At 41.2% G+C, this 26,257-nt stretch overlaps 2 protein-coding genes across 2 annotated transcripts; one reads left to right on the forward strand and one right to left on the reverse strand.

Annotated features, from left to right (window-relative positions):
• Positions 1–8,448: 8,448 nt before the first annotated feature.
• Positions 8,449–15,711, forward strand: LOC106011309. The gene is made up of 4 exons (XM_013080475.2): positions 8,449–8,814; positions 10,001–10,162; positions 11,512–12,849; positions 14,885–15,711. The coding sequence occupies exons 1-4, from the start codon at positions 8,500–8,502 to the stop codon at positions 15,635–15,637; spliced, it is 2,568 nt and encodes an 855-aa protein (XP_012935929.1). The 5' UTR covers positions 8,449–8,499; the 3' UTR covers positions 15,638–15,711.
• A 2,685-nt stretch (positions 15,712–18,396) lies between these two features.
• On the reverse strand, positions 18,397–23,284 carry LOC106011313 (hepatic lectin-like). Its single transcript, XM_013080484.2, has 2 exons — positions 22,595–23,284; positions 18,397–18,841 (listed from the first exon to the last, which is right to left on the reverse strand). The coding sequence occupies exons 1-2, from the start codon at positions 22,710–22,712 to the stop codon at positions 18,696–18,698; spliced, it is 264 nt and encodes an 87-aa protein (XP_012935938.1). The 5' UTR covers positions 22,713–23,284; the 3' UTR covers positions 18,397–18,695.
• Positions 23,285–26,257: the final 2,973 nt, after the last annotated feature.

A 26,257-nucleotide genomic window follows, 5' to 3' on the forward strand; every position in this document is an offset into this window, starting at 1 on the left:
TATCTATCTATCTACAGAATTCAACATAAGTTAAGGACCACTTGCAAACACTCTGAGTGGTCTTCTTTGGTCGACCTGCACGTGGGCGTTCTTGGACTGATCCAGCGGCTTGATGGCGCTGCCTCAGGCTGACAATGACAGAGTGTGACACTGCAAGCCTTCTGATAACTTCTCGGGCTCCCAATTCCATCCTGCAGTCATGCCATAGCTTTGGCACGATCAAAGCCTCTCAGCTTTTGTCTTGGTGGCACGTTGATGCGATACTGGATTTTGCGCAAACGGCGGCTTATATTGCCACCAGAGTGAGTACAGTTCGAGACCATACGTCCGTTTATGTTTATGACGTGCACCATAACTTTTAACTGAGGAATATTCGTAGTGTCGCACACAAGTGAGGATTTCCTTGCAGCACGTGATGGTTTTGCCTCTTTTGGGAGCATTGCAGTACGCATTGGTAACCCATTAACACTTTCAGAGCGAAACCATTTTTATACATCCCTTGCTGTCTGTTTTTCTGATTTTTTATTCTGTCAAGGTGTTCCTTAACTTATGGTGAAATGTGTATCTATCTATACTATCACAAGAATCCCTAGCAGACATGGGTAGATGTTTGTCTGGGCGATAGCTCTACACTGGAGCATTAATGGTGGTCTAGTCAATGGTTTTAGTTCGGGCAAATATTTTGTCTGCCTGAACTAGTCTCATAGGCCACAGCAGAAGCCACAAGTCATCTTCAAACTTAAATTCTTCAAGTTCTTCTTTCCGCAGGAGGATCATCCTCCTCTACGGATGTATTGGTCATCGTCAGACATTGATGGACGAGCTAGTATTGTTATTATTATTACTTTTACTATAACTATAACTACATGTATTACTATTATCATGATCGTTATGATTTTGTTATTTTTGTTATTTTTGTTATTATTATTATTATTATTATTATTATTATTATTATTATTATTATTATTATTATTATTATTATTATTATTATTATTATTATGATGATGATGATGATGATGATGATGATTTTTGTTTGGTTTCTTTAATGGGCCTGACGGACTTCACGAAGAAATCTTCGAGCGAGAGCGAGGCTCTTTTTCGGCTCCATTGTCACTCGTCCAAATAACTCCATTCGAATTGCCATTGTTCCTGGACATTCAAACATATGTTTGATATCCTCCTTTTCATGGCTGATCCTCCTTTTCATGGCCGCATCTTCGGCAACATGGGCTGAGCTCTTCATTTACAAAGTTATACCATCTTAAACTCCAATGATGGTCCGACCGCAGTCTCGCTAGCTCAACCTGGTCCCAGCGACATGTGATAGATTTTTGTTCCCGCTTATAGGAGTACCCAGAATACACATCTTCCAGGTGCTGGTACTTAGTTCTACATGGTGGATCTCTGATTTCTCTCTTGATTATTGGAAAGACTCCTCTGTATGTCGTTGGTGGTCTGTCTCCTTCGATCTCTCTGGCTTCATTAGCGGCTTGGTCTGCTGCCTCATTTCCTTCTATTCCAACATGGCTTGGAATCCACTGAATTTTTATTGTGGCTCTGGCTTCACTGAACTTGCGGCGCAAATCATTCATGTCCGAGCTGTTGCCCAGCAGCCCCTTGCAGAGGGACTGACTGTCAGTCAAGATCAGCACATTGGTCCTACTGTGGCAATTGTCGGCAATCCAATGTGCAGCAGACATCATTGCCTGGCATTCCTCGTCATAAGATGATGTAAGGAAAGCACCTTTAGTTTTAATAATTTCTGTTCGTGGTGGTTCATCATTTATTATCACTACTGCTGCTGCTCCACTTTCGCGGTATCCTGCGACTGCTGATCCATCGGTGAAAATTGTCACATCCGCACCAACCTCTTTGATCACATCCTCAGCTGATTCACGTGCCTTTACAGGATCATCACCTTTTCATTTTGCTCCTCTCAGTTCTGTCTCCCATGGACACGCTCTCACCAGATTGATCGGTCATCGATTCTCTGCTTCAGGGGGGAGGTGGTCTGCTAGATCGGTGCCCATCCGAAACCAACTTTTCCTGCGGTTTTTAGGCTTGACTGCTTGATCAAGGGCTTTCTTTCTAGGATGGTTGATGATGATGATGATGATGATGATGATGATGATGATGATGATGATGATGATGGTGATGACAAATACTACCGCCAGCTCTTCAGTGATATGACCATAGCTCTTCAGTGGTACGTGTTGCCAGACCAGATAGGCACTATTGTTTTGCTGAAAGCCAGTATTAAATAATATGTCCGAGAGACGACATAATATATCTGATTGCACATCTGATCGGGAATTGAAAGGGCTATGCAGGAGTAACTTTGTTCTGCTAAAGTGTTTTTTATTAGTTTTGTTCCAATTTTGTAAGCGTTTTACGGCACTTGGAACACGATTAGGTCATAAATTGCTGGAGATTAGAGGTGTTACTAGAGAGTAACAAACACAAAAAGCGATAGATGTTTGATGGGGAAGAAGGAGCAGACCAAACTAGAGCACCCGCCAACCACAAACGTCATTAAGTTTGAGTCTGACACCTAGTGAGCTCAAAACAATGAGAAGACTTAAATCAAGTAAATTTTGATTTTTGCGTACGTCTTTTTAGAGCTTGAGCTCCAACCATAATTATACATAGGTCTATATTTGTTATTGTGTTGGTAAGTGTTTTACGACGCTCGCGACTTATTATCATCAATGCCTTTCACCCCTGGCAGAGTATAGGCCACATACAAGCTCCTTCCATTCATCTCTGTCCTGGGCCATCCTTCCAAGTGAGCCTCATCTCTCTCATGTCCCTTTCCACGCATCTCCTCCATGTTTCCTGTGGCCTACCCCTGCCTCGTACTCCCTGTGGGTTCCACTGCAGAGACTTTCTTGTGATGTTTCCGATGGGCTTTCTTAAGGTGTGTCCCATCCATTGCCACTTTCTTAGTCCTATTTCTACTGCCATATCCTTTTGTCCTGTCCTTTCCCACAGCTCTTCACTTCCTATTCATCCTGCCACTTGATTCTTAGAATACTCTTCATCCATCTGTTGATGAAAGTCTGGACTTTATTCAGTACTGCCTTTGTTGTCTTCCAAGTTTAGCAGCTGTAGAGGGGCGTAGAATTGACGTTGGACTTAGAGACTCAAATCTTGGTGCGCAGTGAGATGTTGCTTGCTTTCCAGACTTTTGATAATTGATTGAATGCTGACCTTGCCTTGGAGGTACTTGCTTTAACATCTGCCTCGGTTCCACCTTTACCATCAATGACACTTTCAAGATAGGTAAAGGAGTCCAATTCTTCCAGGGGAGTGTCTTCCACTACCACAGCAACGCTTGAAACTTTTCCTAGCTTCACTACTTTTGACTTGCCTGGATGTATACGTAGGCCAACGCTCCTTGATAGGCTGTTAAGTTCCTTGGTCTTTTCTTGTATCTGAGCATGTGTGTGAGAGAGCAGTGCAAGATCATCAGCGAAGTCCAAGTCGTCCAGCTGCTGCCAAGGGGTCCACTGTATTCCATTGCGCTTGCTTCTGGTGGCTTCTTTCATGATCCAGACAATTGCCAGCAGGAAGAGAAAAGGTGAGAGCAAGCATCCTTGTTGCACTCCTGTCTGTACCTGAAATGGTTCTGAGAGTGGTCCTTTGTGGAAGACTTGGCAATATGTTCCATCATAGGTGGCCTTCCAAAGCTTGGCGATTTTGTTAGGTATTCCATAAGCGCATGAATTTACACAGAGTTTCCCTGTCCACGCTGTCAAACGCCTTTTCATAAAAATCAATAAAGTTGACCAGGTGAATTCCATTCAAGCGATTGTTCAACAATGATGCGCAGAGTAGCGATCTGGTCCACACATGACATGTTTTTGTGGAATCCTGCCTGGTTTCCTGGTAGCTTCTCGTCTGTTGCCAGCTTGATCTCTCCATGAGTATCCTGTTAAAGACTTTCCCAGGTATGAACAGGAGTGTAATGCCTCTGTAGTTGTTACAATTGCTGAGGTTTCCTTTCTTTGGCAGCTTGTTTAGGTGGCCTTCCTTCCTGTCTGATGGTATTTCCCCCTTTTTTCCAAACCTTTTCAAATAGAGCATAGAGAATTTCCACTAATGTATCTTTATTTGCCGTTAGGGTTTCTGGTGGTATATGGTCGAGACCAGCTGCCTTGTGGGACTTCAGTGATGTTATAGCTGCTGCAATTGCCTCTCTCGAAGGTGGTTTTGTAACTATTGGGTAGTTTTTTTTCTGGCTGGAAGAATTTCTGGTTGGTTTTCTGGAGGTGGTCTGTTCAAGAGTTGATCAGTGTTCTCTCCATCGATTAAGTTGCCCCTCTGGGTTGAAGATAGTCTTTCCCTCTTTGTCTTTCAGTGGTAGAGTGGGCTTGCTGAGCCTACCTGAAAGAGTTTTTGTTTTCTGGTATACAAGCCGCAAGTATACGCCTGTTGCTGCTTTCTCTGCCTTTTTGGCCAGGCCATTCAGGTAGGTATTCTTGTCCTTCTTGAGGGAATTCTCTACCTCCCGGTTTACTTCGGTGTACTCTTGTTGAGCAGCGAGTTTCTCAGTTCGGGTACGGCTGTTGTTGACTTGGGCTTTCAGCTCTGTTCTTCTTTTGACTTTGTCTAGAGAGTCCTGGGAAATCCATTCATTCCTGGTGTTGTCTGTGGGTCCTAGGGTGTTCTGGCAAGTTACATTTACTGCCTCTTTTATCTTGTCCCAGTGTTCGATTACTTCACATTCATCCAGATCTTGAAGGGCTTGAAATCTGTTCTTCAGTTCCAACTTGAACTCATTCTTCTTTACTGGGTCTTTCAGAAGGCTCACTTCATACTTTTGACGACTTCCAGTTGAGACTTGTGCATACCTTCTCAGTTTCAGTTTCAACTTTCCAAGGATCAAATGGTGGTCAGATACGACGTCTGCTCCTCATAAGACTCGGACGTCCCCCAGTGAGCGTCTAAACTTTCGGGAGATGTAAATATGGTCAATCTGGTTTTCCGTTGTTCCATCTGGGGAGACCCAAGTGGCTTTATAAATCCTCTTATATGGGAAGTTTGTTCCTCCAATAACCAAGTTGTTGAATGTGCAGAAGTTTTGGAATCTTTCTCCATTGTCATTTGCCTCTCCTAATCCATGTCAGCCCATGATTTCCTCACAGTGACTATTGTCCCAACCTACCTTTGCATTTACGTCTCCCATGACAATGTTGATGCTCTTACCTGGAAGTTTGTCGACCCCATTCTGCAGGCGGTTGTAAAAGTCATCTTTATTCTCCTCTTTTGCATCATTGGTTGGGGCATACACTCGTATGATGCTCATGTTTATGACCTTCTTCCTATAATATCTTTCCTTGAGTTTATTCTTGGTTCCAAATGAGGCCATGATCATCCTTGGACTTTGCGCTTCCCAGACCCTGAATGTCTTTTGGGCTGTCATGGATATGATCATCCCTTCCTACTCCTACTCCTGTGTGGTCCATCATTGTCATTTCCTGAATAAAGGAAAAGCTCCCCCTCTTTCATTCGCTTCTGTCCAGACTGGTTCAAGTGGGTCTCGCTGGTTTTCAGTATGTGTAATTGGTATTGATGCATCTCTTGGAGGGCCTGTGCAGTTTTTCCAGCCTCATAAAGGGTCTTAACGTTCCACGAGCCAATCTGAAGAACTTGGACTTGGATGATGGTGGAGGCTTCTGCCCAGCAGCTTCCTTTCGGCTTTCACTGCCTCGCATCATGAACTCTCCATTCGGAGAAGATCCACAATTAGCCAAGCGGAGATAATGGTTTTTGCTTGAATGTATTTCTGTAATAGGTTATTTTTACGAGAGAGGTTGTTAGCCTCGTGATTCAACCCCCGACCTGGAGGGAGGATGACTCTGTTTCGAGAGTCACTACCTGATTTGCCATTTAGTCGCCTCGTACGACACGCTAGGACCAAGTCTGTCATATTCTTATCATTGCACGACAGGCAACTTATACAGGGTGATCCAAAAAAACTTAACAACTTTTTTTCCGAATATCTCGCGCAAAAATTGTTCTAGAATGCTATAATTTGGAACTGACATAATTCATTCAAAAGGAATTTGTTTGATGTAAAATCCACGAAGAAGAAACATGTTTTGAAAACGGAAACGGATAAAAGAAAAAAGCACCCAAAAACGCAAAGTTCACCAATGTTTAAAAATCTTGAAAAGGAAGTTGTGAAAAGATTAGTTGACCTTTTTCTTTATTTTCTCTCTGACATTAATTTTCCATCCCTGTGACATTTAAACAATATTTACTTTCTTTAACAGAGTTTTAAAATCCTAATGATCTCGTTCTGAAACTCCTAGAAGCACTGCTCCCTTCCCTCCTTTGGACTCGACACATTTTTAACGTGTCGTTCGAAATGTTCAGTGGCGCCCTAACACAAGGACCTGCTAAACCATGAGTTTTTAAATCCACATGCACTGTACATGTTCACTAAGGAATGGTTTCTAGAGACCATAGAGTGGGGTGCCCAAGAGACAGCATGTTTGGAATTAACAGAGGCGAAGCGTCTATATAATCAAATAATCACTGCTTCCCTTCCTAATTTTGAAACATTGTCGCAGTCAAATTCACCCATAGACGTAAACCTCATAAATTAAATACGTTCATAATCACCAATGAACAATAGACTATGCCTAACCTTCAAAACCGTTTCATTGCCACAGAAATAGCCTGTTCGCCCCTATCGGGCCACTCCATAAGCAGTCACAAGCTTTGATTAAGTACGCTTAAAGTGAGGCTGGAAGAGTCAACCAATATAGTTGAAGGGAACATGTGCATAGCAGTCAGAACTGTTTCATTGTCGCATATACCCTGTTCACCCCTTTCGGGCCACAGTTATAAGCACCCAGACGCGCTGATTATCTAAGCGAACTATTACACTGGTCGAGTCTACCTCACAGATGTGAGGGGAACTAACTCCTAATAATCCTTTGACTCCTGCTACTACACTGCTAGTGCTTGGTTTTTTTCCTCGACTTTTTAACGTCCTATAATCAGATCGTGACCTCGATTATGACAGAGGCTCCTGGCCGCGAAAAGCTAGACAAAAAACAGCCAAATGTGAAATAAAAAATTATTAACTGTCGTGCTCTACCAAAATGTTTCGGCTGTCTGGTATGCCATTGTGTGCTGACATCTGTGCTTCTTTCCTTGGTGTTCGTGTGTTCAAATCTAAAGTTAAATTTAAGGTTAGTTAGAATAAATATTTAATGAAATACTTTTCCGATTTTTTTAGCGGTTGAACAAGCATACAATACAACATGAATTCAGGATTTGTTTTCATTCACAACTCAGAGTTGCCGCCTCCAGTGCCAGTAAGATTCTTGTGACTTGTGTGAGTGTGATATCTCCAGGCCCTATCTGGTCCCATTTCACTTTGATTACCCTGTCAAACAAGTCAGCCTTCGCCGCTGGGAGTTAACATATCCCGCAGCGTGGAAATGGGCTTTGCACTAGACCAAAAATCGAGGAAATGATCCCTCTTTACAAGACAATCGAGGAAGCATGAACACATTGCCATGCTCTGATCCATGTCATCTCAGCCTAGCGAAGATGAACATGGTATAGTGGTAGGTTAAGGTCTGAGAATGCAGGCTGTTGATGTGTAGGAAAGTCCTAGTCGCAGATCATCCATGGACAGACGTCTCATGGGACTCGGCTACTGAAATCTGCACTCTGGTGACGTTTAAAGGGCTGCGCATGGTGCGTGTTCGACCTGAAGCGGTCCTTTTTTAAAGAACTTCTTAATTCTGATTCACTATAGATCCAAACTGACAGAACTTCTCCACTCATGACGCCAAAGGTCTTGAGGGCACCTAAGCATTCTCTCCATGCCGTGCGCAGATTTACGAAATGTCAGGGATGGTGAGTTTGTGGAGAGGTAATGTTCAATACAAAAAGCTCTCTGCTCTTTACTAAACGTTACCATGATCTAAGCAGGCAAACACAATTTGGAAAAATAATATCTGCAGACTTCTGTTGACTTGTTAGACTGCTGTAGCTTGCAATAAGGCGCGATTGTTGCAACTTTTAGTGGTAGGCCTAATGCGAACTGGTGCGTCATGCTATGAAAATGGCGACAAGGTTGAAAATGGGGTGTTTTTTAATGTGCTAGAGCTAAACCATTCAATAGACTTATCTAGAATACATATCAGACAAATTCATTTTGGCTTCCAAACGTCATTTTCAAATCTGAAACGCAAAATTTCAGTATGGAGGAAGATATTTAGAAAACAAGTAGTAAAGTGTTTTTTTAAAATCACCCTATATATGGTTTTGGCATAATATTTCTTTCCAGTGAAAGAAAAAGAAAAGTTCTAAAATGGTAACGGTGCTGACAAGCGATCCGTAGGCCTACTGGACACAAACTTGTAGCCCACCAGCCTTTCGCTTGTTTGATCGCGATTTTTAAAATCTCCAAACAGTTCAAAAGTCTTCATTAATTAAACTTTGTACTCCCCTTTCCAGATAAGCAGTGTCGCCATGTCAAGCAAACATCTTTCCAGCAGAAGTAGACGAAGCAGACGTAACCACCACAAGAAAACTCGTCGACTGAACGCAGATCTCTACGAAAGCGATGACGAAACAGAACATAATTTGAGGCAGAGGAGTGTTCTGTCACCCGACTCTCAGTGGAAGGAGCTGTGTTATCGCCGGTACCTGCGCATGCGCATGCGGAGAGGTCTTCAAAACAAGAATGTCGTCTACGTGGACGGCGAGGGTAGACCCGTCAGCCTGGCAGAGCGGATTGTGAGGTTCAAACTCAAGCAGTCTGAAGACAAGCTGATCGGTGGGATGGTAAGAATAAAAAACCGCCGTAATCAAATCACAATCAAAGCCATCGACAATTTGCCACCTTAGAATCACAAAGTTGTATCTGACATTTATAGCCGCTTTGATCGAGTTACTATATATATAAGACCACGAGATAAGAAACCAAAATTAAATGTTCTATTTGCTCTATCAAAATTGTAAGACTGTTCGGAGTCGTTGTCAAGATATTCAAAGAATTGCATTTGAAAAAAGCTTGACATTTTGTGAAGTCAAAATTTTCGACGTCAAATTTCTCAAAACTATAATGAGCTGAACATATAGAACTTTTCAATTCTAGGGTAATAACTTTCATCCGTATTTTTTATTCTTGTTCTTTCTTGTTTTTGCTCTTATTCTTGTTCTTGTTTTTGCTTTTTGTTTTTGTCCATGTGCTTGTTTTTGTTCAGGTTCTTGTTCTTGTTCTTGTTCTTCCCGATGAAGGCTGAAAAGCGCATGTGTCATTTCTAATCGGTTTTGCGCAAAGGACAGTTCATAGACACATTCAAACTTGTATTGCAGTATTTCATCCTTTGCTTCTGTTAACTAAGAAAACAGATTTGAGAGAGTAAAGTGGCAGAGAAATAAGATAATACAATGCATAATGTTACACGATGCCGTAAAAATTATTAGACAAAAAATTTCCATATTATTAAAATGAATTCTCAATAGAAAGTAAATAATGGTATTAGTTTACTAGTGATGGCGTTTGGTTTTATAGCCATACATTTGTTCAATTCCGTGTAGAATCATAAATTATTACTTGCTCGTTTGCATTTTGCGGCAAATGAAAGAATGATAATGATTTCCCAGTTAAATTTCTTCCTGCTAAATTTGCTTGATCGGATGTAAACGATACGTCGAGTTTACTTTTTTCACATTCTTTTTACCTTGAGCTGGTATATTTTCAATGCCTCTTAGAGAACGTTCGTAAAAGGAATGTAACTCATCATCATCATCATCATCATCATCATCATCATCATCATCATCATCATCATCATCATCATCATTATCATAAAGACTACCACTAACAAAAACAACAACAACAACAACAACAATAACAACAACAACAACAACAACAACAACAACAACAACAACAACAACAACAACAACAACAACAACAACAAGGCTTTTGTTCTCAAGACTGACTTCTCCTCATCTCTCCCCTACCCAGGGCCAAGAGCCAGTGCAAGACGAAAGCGTCCAGCGCGCCAGCTTACACAGTCTGTTACATCAGTACCGCGCTCTGCGGGAGTCGGAAGCAGCTATCGGCACGCAGCTCCTGGGGGAGATAGGCCAGGCTACAGACAGTCTGAAGAAAGACGGGTATCTCCAGGTAATGCAGTCCGGGGAAAAAATGCTTTGGTATGGGTTTTATGCCCCTTTCAACGCTACTGTAAAATTATTGAAGAGGCGTGACTTTGGAGTTTAATGCCCATCTTCGATAGGATCGAGCCAGGTGGGCTGCGTGTTATAAGAACCCCCCCCCCCCCAACGACCCATTATATTCAAGAATACTAGTTTAGAGACTCGAACCAGGGTCATCCGCTCATAGCCCTGGTACCAGTTGATATAGTGTTGCGCCCAGGTAATGCAGTTCACTGTTCACATTATATCTCTTCTGGGTTTTTTCCACGTCTTGTTTAAGGGCAGGTGGGGCACCTGACGTTGATATTTTCACTATTACGAGTACAAGGCCTAGAGTTCCCATATTTGTTGTGGGACATCGTGTGTTATTGGGGATTTGAAATCAATAGTTCAAAAAGTATATTGTGAATCGGTTACTATGGAAACGGCGGCCATATTGGATTTTGTATATACCTTTTTCACTCCCATTTTATTCCCTGATTTATTAACTGATTCATTTCCAATTTGGCATGCCAACAGTAAATGTGCAGCTCTTAAATTTGGCTTGTTGAATTCTTTATATGCTTTAGTTTTTATTTTATGACACTTACAATTGGGTTGTTCCTAAAAAAAAGTGAAAAAGAGGAAAATTTATGCTTCCTAAGCCCATAAATCAAAAACTAATCCATTAATCAAAAATTCAACAAGCCAAAATTTAGAATTAGGTGTTGTTGGTATCCTATAAAAGTTACATTGAAAGTGAAATCGACGAAGGAAGGATGATAGCGGCAATAACAACTACAGAGAAGACAATAGTGTTAAGGATGTTTTGGGTAGTGGGGGATAGGTCAGGGGAGGTGTCTGTTAGGCTTATTTTGTGTGTCCCGTTGGAAGTTTTGTTTTGTTTTGTTTTGCCTTTTGCTAGGAGAATCGTTTATACCTACGAGGAAAAACGATGCCGACGCTCATTGTGAGGATTCAGTTTATAATAATAGTTATCGTAGATATTTTTATGCCCACATCGACACAGTTATGATCATTTAGGAGGTGGGCTGCTTGGTACTGTCTGTCAGCGCCAATTTGGGATGAGGGTGATGCATCGTTACAGAAGACAGGTGAAGATACTAGATTAAAAACATAAAAAACAAGCTCCCCACTCAGTAATCGAACTCGCGTCTTCTGTGTGTGACAGCAACGTCCCTAACCGCAGACGCCTGTGTGAGTATTGAAGATATCTCAAATGTGTGTATTGTGCGAGATAAAGGTTGAGAAAATCCACCTTTAATTAACTTCTATATTAGTTTCATACTCCTAGTCCAGTCTGATTTCTCATTTCAGGGCCCCAATAGCGACACTGAAACAAGGAACCGACGGGGTAGTCTGGCCATCAGCCTCGGCGATAGCGCGACCCACTTTAACGTGAAAAATGTAAATCCAGTATCTGAGTCTTTTCCATCAGGACAAGAGAACCGCTCGTCAACGGCAATTTCTCCGGAGACAGATAAACTTGGTGTATCAAACGTGGATGCGAGAAGGCCGACCTCCATAGTTCTGAATAGTGATGGAAAAACGGAAGGGGACGCTGGGATTAGTATGGATGAGTGGCAGCAGGAACAAGTAGATGGAGGAAAACAGACCGCTGCTCCTGGCGAAAATGAAAAAAACCACGGACAATCGGTAAATTTCGAGCAAGAAAGCAACAAAAAAAGTGAGTCGCCGAAAGTTCCAGAACCCGAGGCACGATCTGAGAAATCATCACATTCCCTAAAAGCCCAAAACAGTCCACAACAGACAGATAGAGGCGACGATGAAGTGCAAAGCAGAGAACTTGAAGAAGGGCGTCTCAAGATCGAGACAGCGAACGTCAGCACAGCTCATTCGGGCAAGCTCACGGATGGCAAAAAATCGACTTCTCACAGTACATCATTTCTCCAATCTCCGTGTGCTTCTGGACAGAATTCAGCTCCTGCTACCGGCACGGCTGGAACTGGCATGGATGTTGAAAGCACTCCAAATGACCCCGTATCACAGAAACAAAACGTTTCCGAACAAAGCTCTTGTGAAAAGAACAGTCATACTGGAGAACTAGACGGCCCACGAGCAGTTACCAATGCGTCTGTGGAAGACCCCGCTGATCCAAAACTCGGAACCAAAACAATGGAAGAGGCATCACATTATCTCCGCATTTGCAAATTCATTGGCTGCTCAATGGAACGTTCTTACTCATTTCCCGAGCTTGTATCCAGGGAGCTCTACACTATTTCTTCGTCAAATTCGAAATTTGCTGGGAATACCTCTCAGTTTCTCTGCCTACCATCACTCCCAGCACAAAAAAGCACACATGTTCCAAATAGAGGACCCAGTATTAAAGACAAATCCCTACTGGTCACTGGGTCGAATAGACAAGGAGAACAATCACCTCCGAATAAAAATTTGATTGGTGAAGAAGACAAATCACAACCAGGTGACTTCAGATTGCCACCCATCAACGAAAAAATGCCCCCTGAGAACACTTCATACTCTCACATTCCCAGTTCGTCAACACATGGCAGCTTACCTCACGCTCCTAGACCTCCTTCGGAAAATCGCCAAGTGGACGGGAGGTCCAGCGTTGTACATATTCCACCCGTACACACGCACGATTTTCGAGGCATGTCAAGAGCTGACACTAGACAGGTAAGGCCGCGTATCTCCCTAAGCAGAACCGATTCGATTTTTTGTCCAGTTGGGGGAAAATTCGTCAGGTCATTTCCAGCCTGCATAAATTATAGGTCAAAGATTAAAGAACCCAAGGCGAGAGCAACAAAATGTCAAAAATGGGTAAAATAGTTGATGTGCATTTAAATCGGTGGTTTACGCGTCGACTTTGCTAATTTTGAGGAGGAAATTATGAGTATAGCAATACATTTTTCATCGAAACTTAGGATTAGACTTTTTTTTGCTCTGGCTGCTGAGCCTATAGCTGATGAATCACCAGACGATCGCACTAGAATGTCACAAGCGGCATTCCAGCCGCTGCGACTTTTGTCAGGAGTGGGGTCGTTTCGGTGGACACATCTAAATGGAGCTCTCACTAATAATTAATTGTAAGATAAAAACCTATGATGCTCTATTTCAACAACTCATTTTCCGAGAGACGGACGACTTTTTGTCCGTTGGTTTCCGGTTTGGTGGACACGCGAGCTAAGACTCTCTTTGCGCCTGTGGTCTATTGGTTTGTTTCTTCTACTTGCAAGCAAGCAAGATAGATAAGATATGATAAAATACACTTTATTGATCCTTGAAAGAAATTTTGAGTGTGTATAACAGAACTTACACGTACTTCAAAGAATCAACACAGAAATGCACCCATTAAATTCTTGTTCAATGATATTACATGCAATCATGCACACCCAGTCATACATACGTACCTATGCAGTGTGCCAATGGACATGAACACCCATCTCCCTCTCTGTCTCTTTGTCTGTCTCTATCTCTTTCTCCCTCCCTCTCTCTCTCTCTCTCTCTCTCTCTCTCTCTCTCTCTCTCTCTCTCTCTCTCTCTCTCTCTCTCTGTCTGCCTCTCTCTCTCTCTGTCTGCCTCTCTCTGTCTCTATCTCTGCCTCTGTCTCTGTCTCTGTCTCTGTCTCTGTCTCTGTCTCTCTCTCTCTCTCTCTCTCTCTCTCTCTCTCTCTCTCTCTCTCTCTCTCTCTCTAAAACACACGCGCACACACTCACACACACACACACACACACACACACACACACACACACACACACACACACACACACACACACACACACACATACACGATCTTGAACATGTATAACCTATCCCATTGGAATTCACTTCGGTTTGTTCTTCAAGCTTTGAAATAAAATATTTCTCTGAAGTATAAACGTCATCTCGAGTGTCTGCCACGTGTTTTTCAAACGTTAAACGTCAATTTTCTTTTGAGGTTTAATGTCCTGACAACAACAGAAACGCAAGGAGCATGCCGATGGCTCGATTTCTCTGATGTTTAATTAAACTACAATCTTTCCTGCGTGACAATAGTCAAATGTTGATGAGGTCTTTGATACACGCAGACAAAAACTTCATAAAAAATCAAAGAATAGGAAAGATCCACCTCGTGATTGGGGAAAAGGGGCAATTTTCTACTTTTTGACGTAAGTGCTGTGAACACAAATGGAAGTACCAAAATGTTGCTTTTGTTATAACATGACCTACTTTTTAGAGTACTTAGTATTACCAAAGATCGTGTATAACAAGATAGTTCACTCCCCTCTTTGAGTCAAATATTAAAATGTCCTCAAAGTTCTGGGGCGCCCTCTTCGAATAAGTGCGGACTTTGCGATCAGAGTTACCCTACTTGTGTGAAAAACAATCAACAAATTGTGCTATTCCTATTTTTCTTCTGGAGAAACGAAAGAGAGCTTCAAACCAGACACTGCAGTGTGCAGTGCCATCTGAACCAATGCGCAGACTTCTGTGGACATCTTTTTGGCTGAGTGAACTATCTTGTTATACGATCTTTGGTATTACTCACGTGAAAGGAAAAGCTTAAAGACGCAAAAGACTGGTTTGTTTGTTTTTTTAAACGCCACGGTAAAAAAGGATTGGGGCTTGTTTTGTTTGTGGGATTTTTGTTGTTGTTGTTGTTTTGTTTTTATCGCCATTAATATTTCAAACCTCCTCCGTCTCGTCGCACACTTGTTTGTTTTCCTTTCAGGAGTCCTTGGAGCGCTACAAACGAATTATTGGTCTTTATGATGAGCTCAGATCCTTTAATGCTTTTCATCCTGGATCCACTGACGTGTCGATCACGATGTCCTGTAGGAAGGCCCACGCTGACATGCATGTTGAATGGGGTTATGTATCTCCGGAAAAAACATTTTCATCGCTAAAACATTTAAAACACCGGCCTTCTCAGTCCAAGCGTCCCAGCCACGAAGAGGTAAGCCGCGTTTCAGTTTATGGTATGGATGATGCCAGTGAGTTGCCCAATAATTGTGCAAAGGAAAGTGACATCTCTCCGCAAGTGGATGAATCTCAAAACGGCTCAAAAATAGGTGAAAAGTGTAAGACAAAAGCTCATGACTTTCTTTACCTACGAGAAATTTCGTTAGCAAGATTTGTTCAACGAGAAAACCCCCCGTATACAATCAGGCATATTCTTGGGCCATTGCCGGAGAACAGCACAGCGACTGATGACGTCAATGGGAAACCCTCCAATCACAAGAAACTAGGAAGGTATCACCGGGCGATGCCACAGAGAACAGTCATACCTCACACTAAGTCCAGGAAACCGGCTCTCCACAAAAGACATTTGACTTGTTTTGGGTTAAATGCCAGGTGGGCTCAGACTGACTGCAACATCATCGAGAGCCCATATCCCAAGTCAAGTAACCCTGTCATGTCTACTCGTAAGGCTGGTATTTCTGGAAAGACTTCCATTCGCCAGTCAATGAAATCTATCTTTTGATCGATCGTGAACAGCATAAAAACAAACTTTTGCTTTGTGAAAAAGAAAATAATTAAAAAAGGATTCCCGCAAATCTTTATGCGTTGTGACTTATGCATTATCGTGCAATGTAAATATGTTTTTAACAATCACTAAATTCTTAACCACAATGCTGTTTTGTTTCGTTCATTTCCTCGTTTGAGTGTTTGCTCTTTTGTATGTGTTAAATGTGACGTCGGTAGCCTTGTGTTTATCGTGAGATCGTAGGTTCGTGGGTCCTTGGGAAAGGCACTGTGCACGAATTTCTTATTTGGATCGCTTCTTTCAGGGATGGACGCTAAACTCCGAGGTCACGCCTCTTAAATAACCAAATAGTGTTGATAGGGGTGTTAAACCTATGCCATTTCACATTTCTGTGTAAAAATGCCCTACTGGAATTAACAGGGTTTTAGTCATAATGAAGACGAAACATTTTTGGCTCGGGTAATCTGTAAAAAAGAATCACCCAGACTTCTCTTGTCGATTTGCCTTCTGGGTCTAAACTAAAAGTAAAAATGTTTTGCGCTAAACCTATCGGGATCTAAACTGCCAACTTAGAAGTTAGAAGTTTTGCAAAATTACCTTGATCAAAGTACATGTAGATCTTTGTTTAAGGGGAGCATATATGCCAGAATCAAATAATTTTGAAGGACTAGATCTATAATCCATTTTGGCAGGGCTTGTGCTTGGTAGTAGTAAACAGAGATGTGATGAAGATGTAAACCTCTAAGTCTTTTAGAGTGCATTGTCCTCTTACTATTTCTAGAGTCATGCCTTTTTCAAAAGATTCTAACTTGAACTGGTACGGTACGGGATGTTATGACATGGTATGGCACAGCACGGCACGGTACAGTACGGTACTGCATGGCATGTTACGGTACGGTATGGCATAGTACGGTACGGTACAGTATGGCATAGTACGGTAAAGTATGGCATAGTACTGTGCGGTATAGTATGGCATGGTACTGTGCGGTACAGTATGGCATGGTACTGTGCGGTACAATATGGCATAGTACTGTGCGGTACAGTATGGCTTGGTACTGTGCGGTACAGTATGGCATGGTACTGTGCGGTACAGTATGGCATGGTACTGTGCGGTACAGTATGGCATAGTACGGTATGGTACGGTACAGTATGGCATGGTATGGCATGTTATGGTCTAGAACTTATCCTCACTCCGAAAATAGGTCACTCTTGTTGTAGAATGTTATCACGAGTCGGTGTTGATTATGGTTAAATGGGGCAGTAACAGTGGAATCGAATGCTTGCTCGGTGTGATGGGTTCATGACAATGTTTTAGGGATAAAACACACTAGGGTAGTGTGAAAGAAGGTTTCGCAAAGGATGAAAGTACCATTGAACAGTTTGAAAAAAAGAATGTGTTTTATAGCCTGTTCCGTTCAAAAGGCAAACTTTTTTCATCTGTTTTCAACTTTTCTCCTATTTCAGCAATTGATGACTAACATAAAATAATAAAGATCTATCTCTGGAAGTTTGATTCCTACCTCCTTGTTGTGAACAAAGGTAATTAAGATCGTGCTTTGAATAAAGAATAAAAAAGCATTCTGTTAGGGGAACGGGAAAGGCACAAACGTTGAAACACACACACACACACACACACACACACACACACACACACACACACACACACACACACACACACACACACACACACACACATATATATATATATATATATATATATATATATATATATATATAAACACACAGTGCTTAGAGATAGTACTTTGAATACTAGAAAGCATGACAAGAAAGTTAAAATCTAACAATTAAGTGTATCGTCTTTGTTTTCTCACTTACTTTCCCACTCAGTTCTTTTTTCCTTTACTCCTACTTTGGGCGAAACCTTTCTTGCCCAGAATAATCTACCCTTGCCCAGATGAGCCTTAAGTCAAATGAACAATTTAATAACAACGATCGGTGGCCATTTGTAATCGGTCACTCTGTAGCTGTAAGGAAGAGAAATGATTTCGCCAAAAGAACTATGTCCACATTATCTGGCTCTAATTTATCTGGGGACAGAAATGTGAGATTTTGAATAGATTTAACGCCTCTTGCAACACTACAATGGTTATTCAAGAAGCAGGACCTCCTAATTTAACGCCTATATCCGATAAGAGCGATTTAAGTGGAAAAATGTATATACAGTGAACTTGTCCAATGACCGAGCTGAGCCTCGCACCTCCACACTGGCAATTTCACAATTACGAGTCCTGTAGCCTAACCACTAGACTGCCGGACATAAAGACCGTTACGGTCACTATATATAGCTTATAAATTTCTACTTACCAAAAGAAGACTATTTAAGCCTCTTCGTTTCTCCCAAATGTCCAGCCAGAAATCTTCGAAAATAGGGGGGGGGGAGTAGAAACTTGCAAGCGTTAAAGAGGATTATGTAGGAAAAAGACCCCAAAAATCGATTTTTATCGAAAACGTTCACTGTCCATTTTTGATATGCTTTGAGTTGTGTAATGAAAGAACGAGTAGCCTAATTTGCCAGCATTACATGTGGAACTCACAACGTAACACGTCTAAAAGTATACTGATGGTGGGGGGCAACCTGCACTCTCAGAGGCAAAATTTGTTTAAACATTTTTAACGTAATGTTTCTCGAACTCATGAACTGATTTTTTTCTTCATATTGATATATTCGACGTAACCTTGATTAATTTTGTTTTATTAGTTGGAAGTTTGTTGAAATTGACGCAAAGATGACGAGTTAGTTTACTTCAAGTGGGTCATCTTTATTTGTTTTTTTAGACACTATGTACATATTATGCACACGTAATATATCAAAAGTTATGACAAAGAACACATTCACTGTGGCTGCTGATCAGACAATATGTCTTCGTCCCCTTATTCCATTTTGTCAACTAGCGACTAGCGAACGTGAGAAGGTGACAAAGTTTATGCGATCTGTTGAAGTGTGGTGTGAGACATTTCGCATCGCGGAGATTACTGTTTCTTGTTCCACGTTCTTTTCTGGGTGAAGCGGGCCTTGGTTTGTCTTTCCCAGAGTCTATAAAGGATATTTCTCGCAGATGAATTTGAGAGGGGCCCATCTGGAGCATGGAATGTCCAAAAATTTAATGGTGGTGCTTGCGTTGGGGCCTGTATTGGCTGAGGCCACACAGTCCTCGTTTCGATTCCCGCCGTTTGGTTCATCTGAAACAGAGAGAATGAATGGGAATGATTGCTTGCCAGCGCTGTGACATTAATCCATAGGAGCATCAAAATTGGAAAATGTTTAACTTATTGCGAGATAAGTAGATTCTCTTACTTTACTATTTCCTGTTGCTACTGCCTCATTGTCTGGCCATTTCCAAATTTAAGACTGGTAATATCTTGTCAATGTACTACTATTTAACACAAACAAGAAGTAGAGGAACAAGAATGGCAGTTTGGAAGTCAAGGGACATAACATACAGGGTGATCCAAAAAAGCAACTAAACAACCTTTTATGTAAATAATTTCCTCCACACCGAAGTTATGTGTTTCAAATTTGTACGCAATATTTTGGAGTCAAAGGGATTTGTCTGATACGTGTATTCATTTTAGATAAATCCACAGAATAGTTTTTTTCTACCTAGCGCGAAAAAACAACCCATTTTCAGCTACGTCCCCATTTTTGTAGCATGACGCACTAGTTCGCATTAGGCCTACCACTAAAAGTCCCAACGATAGGGCCATACTGCAAGCTACAGTAGTCTACCAGTCCAACAGAAGTTTGCAGATACATGTAGTTTTTCAAAAGTTTCCTTCGCCTGTTGAGATCATGGTTAAGATGAGTAAAGAGCAGAGAGCTTTTTGTATTGAACATTTCCTCACCACTCACCACCAATTCATTTCGTAAGTTTCGCACAAGGTGCGGAAATAATGCTAAAGCGTCCTTAAGGCCTCCTTTGATGTCAAGGGTGAAAATGATCCATCTGTTAGGACATGTAGAGAATCAGAACTAAAATTTCGCAGACAAAATTACCACTTCAGGTCAAATACACACCGTTCACACCCCTTTAAACGTCACCAGGGTGCAGTATTCTGTAGAAGAGCCCCATGAGACGTCTGTCCGTTGACAATGTCTACAGCTAGGACTTTCCTACATCTCAACAGTCTGCATTCTCAAGGTAGATCTTCATCTACGACGGTACCATTTTCCTGTTCGCGAAGCTGATGTGGATCAGAGGATAGCAATGAGTTCACGATTCCTCCATTGTATTGAAAAGCGTGAAAGTTCCTCTACGGCATTTGGTTCCTTGGCAAAGCCCATACATTGTACACGTATTCACCTTTCAGGATATGTTAACTCCACAAATGCTGTCTATTTGGGCAATCTCACCCTACCCCTTTTGTCTTTAGAAACAACTCCATACTGTAAGGTATACAGCGTGTGCGGCTTTGAGTACTCATGGTTGGGTGGATCCTTGTGTTTGGCCACCACTGAACATTACAAACGACGCGTTAAAATTTGAGTCCAAAGAAGGATATTATTATATAGAGCACTGGGTCTCGGAGTTCCAGAGTTTTACAAATTTTATTTTTTTTAACTCCGTAAGAGAAAAGAAATATTGTTTAAATGTTACAGGGATGGAAAGATTAGATTTAAAAAGAAAAGGAAGAGAAAAAAAAACCCAATCATGTCATGACTCTCCTTACAAGACTTTTAAATTGGTGTACTTTGCTTTAATAGGTGGTTTTTTTATCAAAAGCCATTTCCGTTTTCGAAAACCATTTTTTCTTCATGAATTTTATGTCAAACAAATTCCTTTTGGATAAATTATACCAGTTTCAAATCACAACATTCTAGTACAAATTTTGTGCGAGATATTCAGAAAAAAGTTGTTTAGTTGTGGTTGTTTTTATCACCCTGTCTATAGGTGATGTGGAACAGCTCCGTACTTTGCATCAAAGGCCTTGTAGTGAACTTACAGTTACAGAGCAACTAAACAGATCTTGCTTCATTGGTTCTAAATAAAATGTCTTTTCAACACTGTTCTGGAGATACTTATATATATATATATATATATATATATATATATATATATATATATATATATATATTATATATATATATAAAGTACGTGCAATATCTTTCTTTTAAGTTTCCATTTACTCGTTGACCTGTACTGTGCTTCATAACGTTTACCCAAACAAAACCCGTTCCAAGTAATTTAGAACCTGTTTGATATAATATACTTATATTTTTGTGAAAATGAAATCACCACGTATGTAGTGTAAGAGGTGGGTGCTTCAACTCTCGCCTGTCAGGGCCGCTCGGTCTCGGATAAACAGACACTGCACCCTAACAAAAATACGGATATACTCGCAAAAATAATAGGCTTCCCATCTCTGGAATCGAACACGTGTCTTTGGGTGTAACGGTGAATATCCTAACCATAACACCATAGACACCAGTCCCTGTAGTTGGCTGTTCTCTTTGGCATTTATACTGGTGACTATTTAGGGGCTACCAAAGCTTGCAGAATAATAATAATAATATTCCATAGGACAGTTAGCCACAGCTGTCAATGACAAACAGCGGACTCCTTCCAAAGTACAAAATTAATGTTATGCTCAATAGCAAAATGCAAACGTTTAGCTTTCTATTGCTCCTCAAGCACATATAGAATAAAGAGCCCGAGTTAATTATAGATCTCAGTGATGATCTCCATGAATTTTGGTACATAGTTTGTCTACGTCGAGCAAGAGGTGGCTGTGTCTGCAACGATCATAAAACATGAAGACGGAATTTAAAAAATAGTGCATGTGTTACAGCTAACTGCGTTTGAAATGTTGTGTGTACTACTGTATAATAATCTGGATTGCTAGTTTACACCGTTGAATTTCACTTGCTACTTTATGTCTTAGAGATCTTGCTCAAACAAAATTAGAATCGGAAATATCTTTTTTCCGCTTGATTTCATGTGTGGGGCTGGGGTGTTTTTTTTTCGATTTGATGACTTTGGGTTTGGTGATAACTCAACCCGGAAGCACTTTTAAGATGCCTAAACTTGGTGGTCTTAGACGTTAGACAACCCTCTGATGATGTCTAGACGGGCATTTCTGCTATTAACTTTAGTTTTTTTCCTTTAAACAAGTAATTTTACATTCTTTTCCCAGGGGTCTGTTTCGTCTTGCTGTGTGAATAGGTGAGTTGAGAGAAGGCTGTGAAGGAACACGGACCAGATCAAAACCCACAGCCGGTCGCTGAGAGTACCATTAGTGTAAATTACTTCATTTTCTCCTGTATTGTTCTGTCATAGTTTAATCCTGCTCTGAATGGCCATTATATATCATAGAATGAATGTGGTTGTTTTGTTGTTTTAAAACTGAAACTAAAAAGCAAGTAAATAATATAAGCACAAAATCAATGGTGGATCCACACCACTGTGAGGACAAGGGGGGGGGGGGGGGATGTTAGGCATTAATTTTTGCGTCTTGGGCCAAAGGCTGGCGTAAATATTGTGTGTTCATTTTTATTTTGTTTTTGGGGGGGGGGGGGGGGGTGGGTGTGTGGGTGTGGGTGTGCGCGCGCATGTTTGTGAGTGTGTGTGGGTGTGAATGTTTGCGTTGCGTGTGTCTGTATATATATGTAGATAGAGTGAGATAGAGTGATGTGGTGTATATCTGTGTGTGTGTGTGTGTGTATGTGTGTGTGTTGTGTTGTGTGGGGGTGGGTGGGAGGGGGCCAGCAAAAGAACAATAAAATACTATGCACTCCTCTGATAGGTCTACGTCAAGGAAAATCCCAAAGTCCCTTATGAATTGAACTCAAAACCCCAGCCAGAACCTGTACCGTATTGCTAACAACAACAACAACGACACGTTCTGCTTGATACAAGTCCAGCTTATGGGCAAAAGACACAAATAAAAACATTTTCAAACAATGAGTCGCTCAGGACCCACAAACGTAAAACTCACCTCCCCTCCACAATGTGTCCCACATCTCACAGGTCATCACCGTGCCGTCTACATCCCACCTCCATCTTCCCTCCTCGTCGATGTCCGTCAGCCCAATCAGGTATGAGCCAGGAAACATCGCCACTATGTCCAAGAACAGTTGGTACTTGGGTAATGTCTGGGTACCGTACAAGTGACCTCCCTTTTCTGGTTGTCGAGTAGAGTGGGGAAAGGGGTATCGTAAAAAGTGTGAGGAAAAAGAGCGAAGAGAAACTCCTAAGTTAACACAACACTGAAGAGGAAAAAGTCGGCTTTTGTATCCCTGTAGTCTGTGGAACTGAAATGGGCGAAGCAATATAGGTAATCAGAGTGAAAGGATCAAAGAGGGGTAAGATATAAAGATAAGATAAGATAAGATAACAATAAGATATGATCAGATCAGATTAGATAAGATATGATCAGATAAGATTAGATAAGATATATCAATTCATGAGGGAAATTTTAAGTGCATATACTAGAACCTCAACATATAAAGATTCGGCCTCAACATAGAAATGCGCTCATTACGTTCATACACAATGGTACGCATACAGCGATGTGCGACTCACTCACACAATCGTACACAGGTGTCTGTGTGGGCATTCACACAAAGAAACTAAATACATGTACGATGGTTTCCCAGTATTGGTAAAACCGCAGGGAAAATTGGAACCATCAGATTTCTCAAATAAAGAAAAGCAAAAAGCCAAACGGTTCCGACGTTTAAAAAAAAAAAGACGACGGGGTGACTTGTCACAAAAAGAGCATTCAACAACACCTTGACCATTTTGAGAGATGTAAAGTAGGCCAGGATTACTACCGTTTGAATGAAAAACCAAACTATTATAAACGAACCGACTTTTTAAAGGGGTTGATATCAAGGAAAATACCAAGATCTATCTTAGTTTTCGTGTCAACGTCTCTATAACTAGGCGTTCTTAAATCTAAGAAGGCCTGGCTGTATTATTCAACGAAGATACAAACATTTTTACGAAGGAACAATAAAATATGATAGATATTACACTTAAATTTGTTTTCTTAATAACAGGGTTTCAAGGGGGGTGGGGGGCACTTTTTAATTTTCTGAGATAAAAGCTATGTTTGTAATTCAAACGACAATATAAATGAACAACACACACTGGTGGAATCGCACGCACACACACACACACACACACACACACACACACACACACACACACACACACACACACACACAACATTAGTGGGATATAATGTGTAAGCTAATATAAATTGTTTATTGACCTGTGCCTTTTTTGCCTTTTTCAGTCCCATTTCTTCTTCTTCGCGTTTCCCCGGGCTGTGTTGCAGTTTTACGCTTTATTGGTGGCCTGTTGGGAATAGTTTGTCTTTTCAAAAGAAAACTAGAACAATCGATACGTCATTTTTTTTAAAACTTAGTTGACTCTTCACAATGATCGTTATCAAACTGGAACTGACGTGATTTTTAAATATTTATTTTGTCAACATCCCGCCTTACTCGGGAAGGAAGTTTCAAAACAGTGTGAGTTCCTACTAGCCAAGAATATCTCTGATTCGAAAGCAAAAATAAGTCCGTGTCATAAGAATTAGTTCCGATAGCGGTGTTATTATTTTATTTATTCTTTATTTTACTTTCAGAACATGAACACATCACGAAACAGTGACCGTATAAGATAAGTATGTGATTCCTACCCTTGCGGTCGATTTACAAACGAGAAGAACAAAGAACGTTTGGTGTGGCAGCTATTTGTTGACATTCCATCAAATTTGCGCTTTTGACGAAAAGCAGATTATGAGTAGTCGCACTCAAAGCCACGCAGAATCTCGCTCTTGGCTTCTTTGTCATTGAAGCCAAAGTGTTCAATACAATGGACGAAGAAGTGCTAAAAATGGGTCAGTACTGATCTCAAATACATGAATTGATCAATGTTGAAGCAGACAATGAGGTTTTGTTTGGTTTGGTTTGGTTTTGTTTGGTTTGGTTTTGAAACACAAAGCTCCGTAGCTGATGAAAAGCAAGACAAGAAATTCTTTTTAGAATTTTAGAACCGTTTCAGATCCAAAATGACAAGAGTAAGCAAAGAGTAAAAAAGAGAAGGCCAGGAAACAGAAGGTCCATCGCAACACTACCGACGCAAAATACAAGACAAGGGCATGAATACCCAATAGCAGCAATTTAAACCTAATCAATATCGTGTGTTACAAAGATCTTCGTCTCTGAGAATCCCGCATAGAGGGGGAATGAAGATTAACTGATATTGTTGAAACTCCCCCCCCCCCAACCCACCCCCAAACTACAAATCAGGATTGTTCTGTATTTGCCTCAACTTCTTCTATTTCAAAATACTCTTGTAAGATAACCAAGGAATAAAATGCCTTTCTTCTGATTAGAACAATTAGATCTAATTTCATTTGCACAAACCATATAGTCCAACTTGAAACGTATAAGCACATCTTGGTCATGGACTGAAGAACATTTCAAAATTCACATTAGAACTCATATCAGAAATCATACATGAAATCGTATTAGAAATCACAAGGGAAAGTGTACACTACACTCGAAGACATGATTATCTGTGACAAATTCATGACGTAGTTTACTTTGACCCCAACCTCCTAACTAAGATCGTCATTGACGCGAGCCCCTTTGGGCTTGGCTGAATACTCTCACAGCGAAGGAACAACAACGACAACAACATTCGCATCGGGGCGCGCGCAAGTCAGTCACGAAATTATTGTCACAGACTGAGCCCGAGGCTCTTACTGCCGTGCGGACTTGTGAACATTTCAACTTGTACTTGCTTGGTCAACACTTCACAGTCATCTCTTTTGTTATCGACACAATTTAAATCGTTTAGAGCCAACCTGGGCTGAGAGGGAGTCAACATTCTCGCTGAAAGATTGAGACATTCGATAAAAACTGCTCTCTTTTCGGGAATCGAACTCAGGTCTCCTGCGCACCACACCTATGAAATAGTAAGACACAACCTGGTATTTTTCTTGATCCCAAACGTATCGACCGTGTCTCACCTTTGGATCGAGTGTATCCAAGAAGAAAAGATCTGGAGGGCGAGAAGTAATACATTGAAGTCCACTAAACCCGAAATCTGCGGTATCGCCAGTTTTCCTCCAGAATAGACGTTGCTCAAATAGCAATAGTTGTCGACTTTGTAGAGTCGGGAAGGCCATGCTACCTCATTCAGTAACTGCAATTTGAGCTGGTGGATGTTTTTATTGTACTTTTTCTTCTACATTGTCAGTTTGTTTAATCTACTTTATAAAATACACATCCCACCCCATCCCCCCAATGTCCCTTTTGAATCGAAATCAAGGTTTCTGCAACGGTGAAGAGACTAAACATTACCCAGAGCTGATGGCAGGAAACAAAAACAAAAGAAACAGACTATCTTCGCCCGTACCTTGACAGACTTTCTTAGCTTCTTTATATCTGGCCTTGGTCTCCGAGACGTGCACACAGATGGTTGTCTCTGCTGAAAGCCGGACGTTCACGAACTCCTCTGAATGGCCGCACACGTTGGCAATGTAGAGAGCGCCCTCTGCCGAATTAGGGGGCTGCTCACTGAAGGACAGTACAACGCCTGAGGGCAATGGACGGCATTAAGGTTTTGTTCTGGGGTGGGGGGG

The sequence above is a fragment of the Aplysia californica genome, unplaced genomic scaffold (genome assembly GCF_000002075.1).
Source record: "Aplysia californica isolate F4 #8 unplaced genomic scaffold, AplCal3.0 scaffold00088, whole genome shotgun sequence".
NCBI classification, from domain to species: Eukaryota; Metazoa; Mollusca; class Gastropoda; order Aplysiida; family Aplysiidae; genus Aplysia; species Aplysia californica.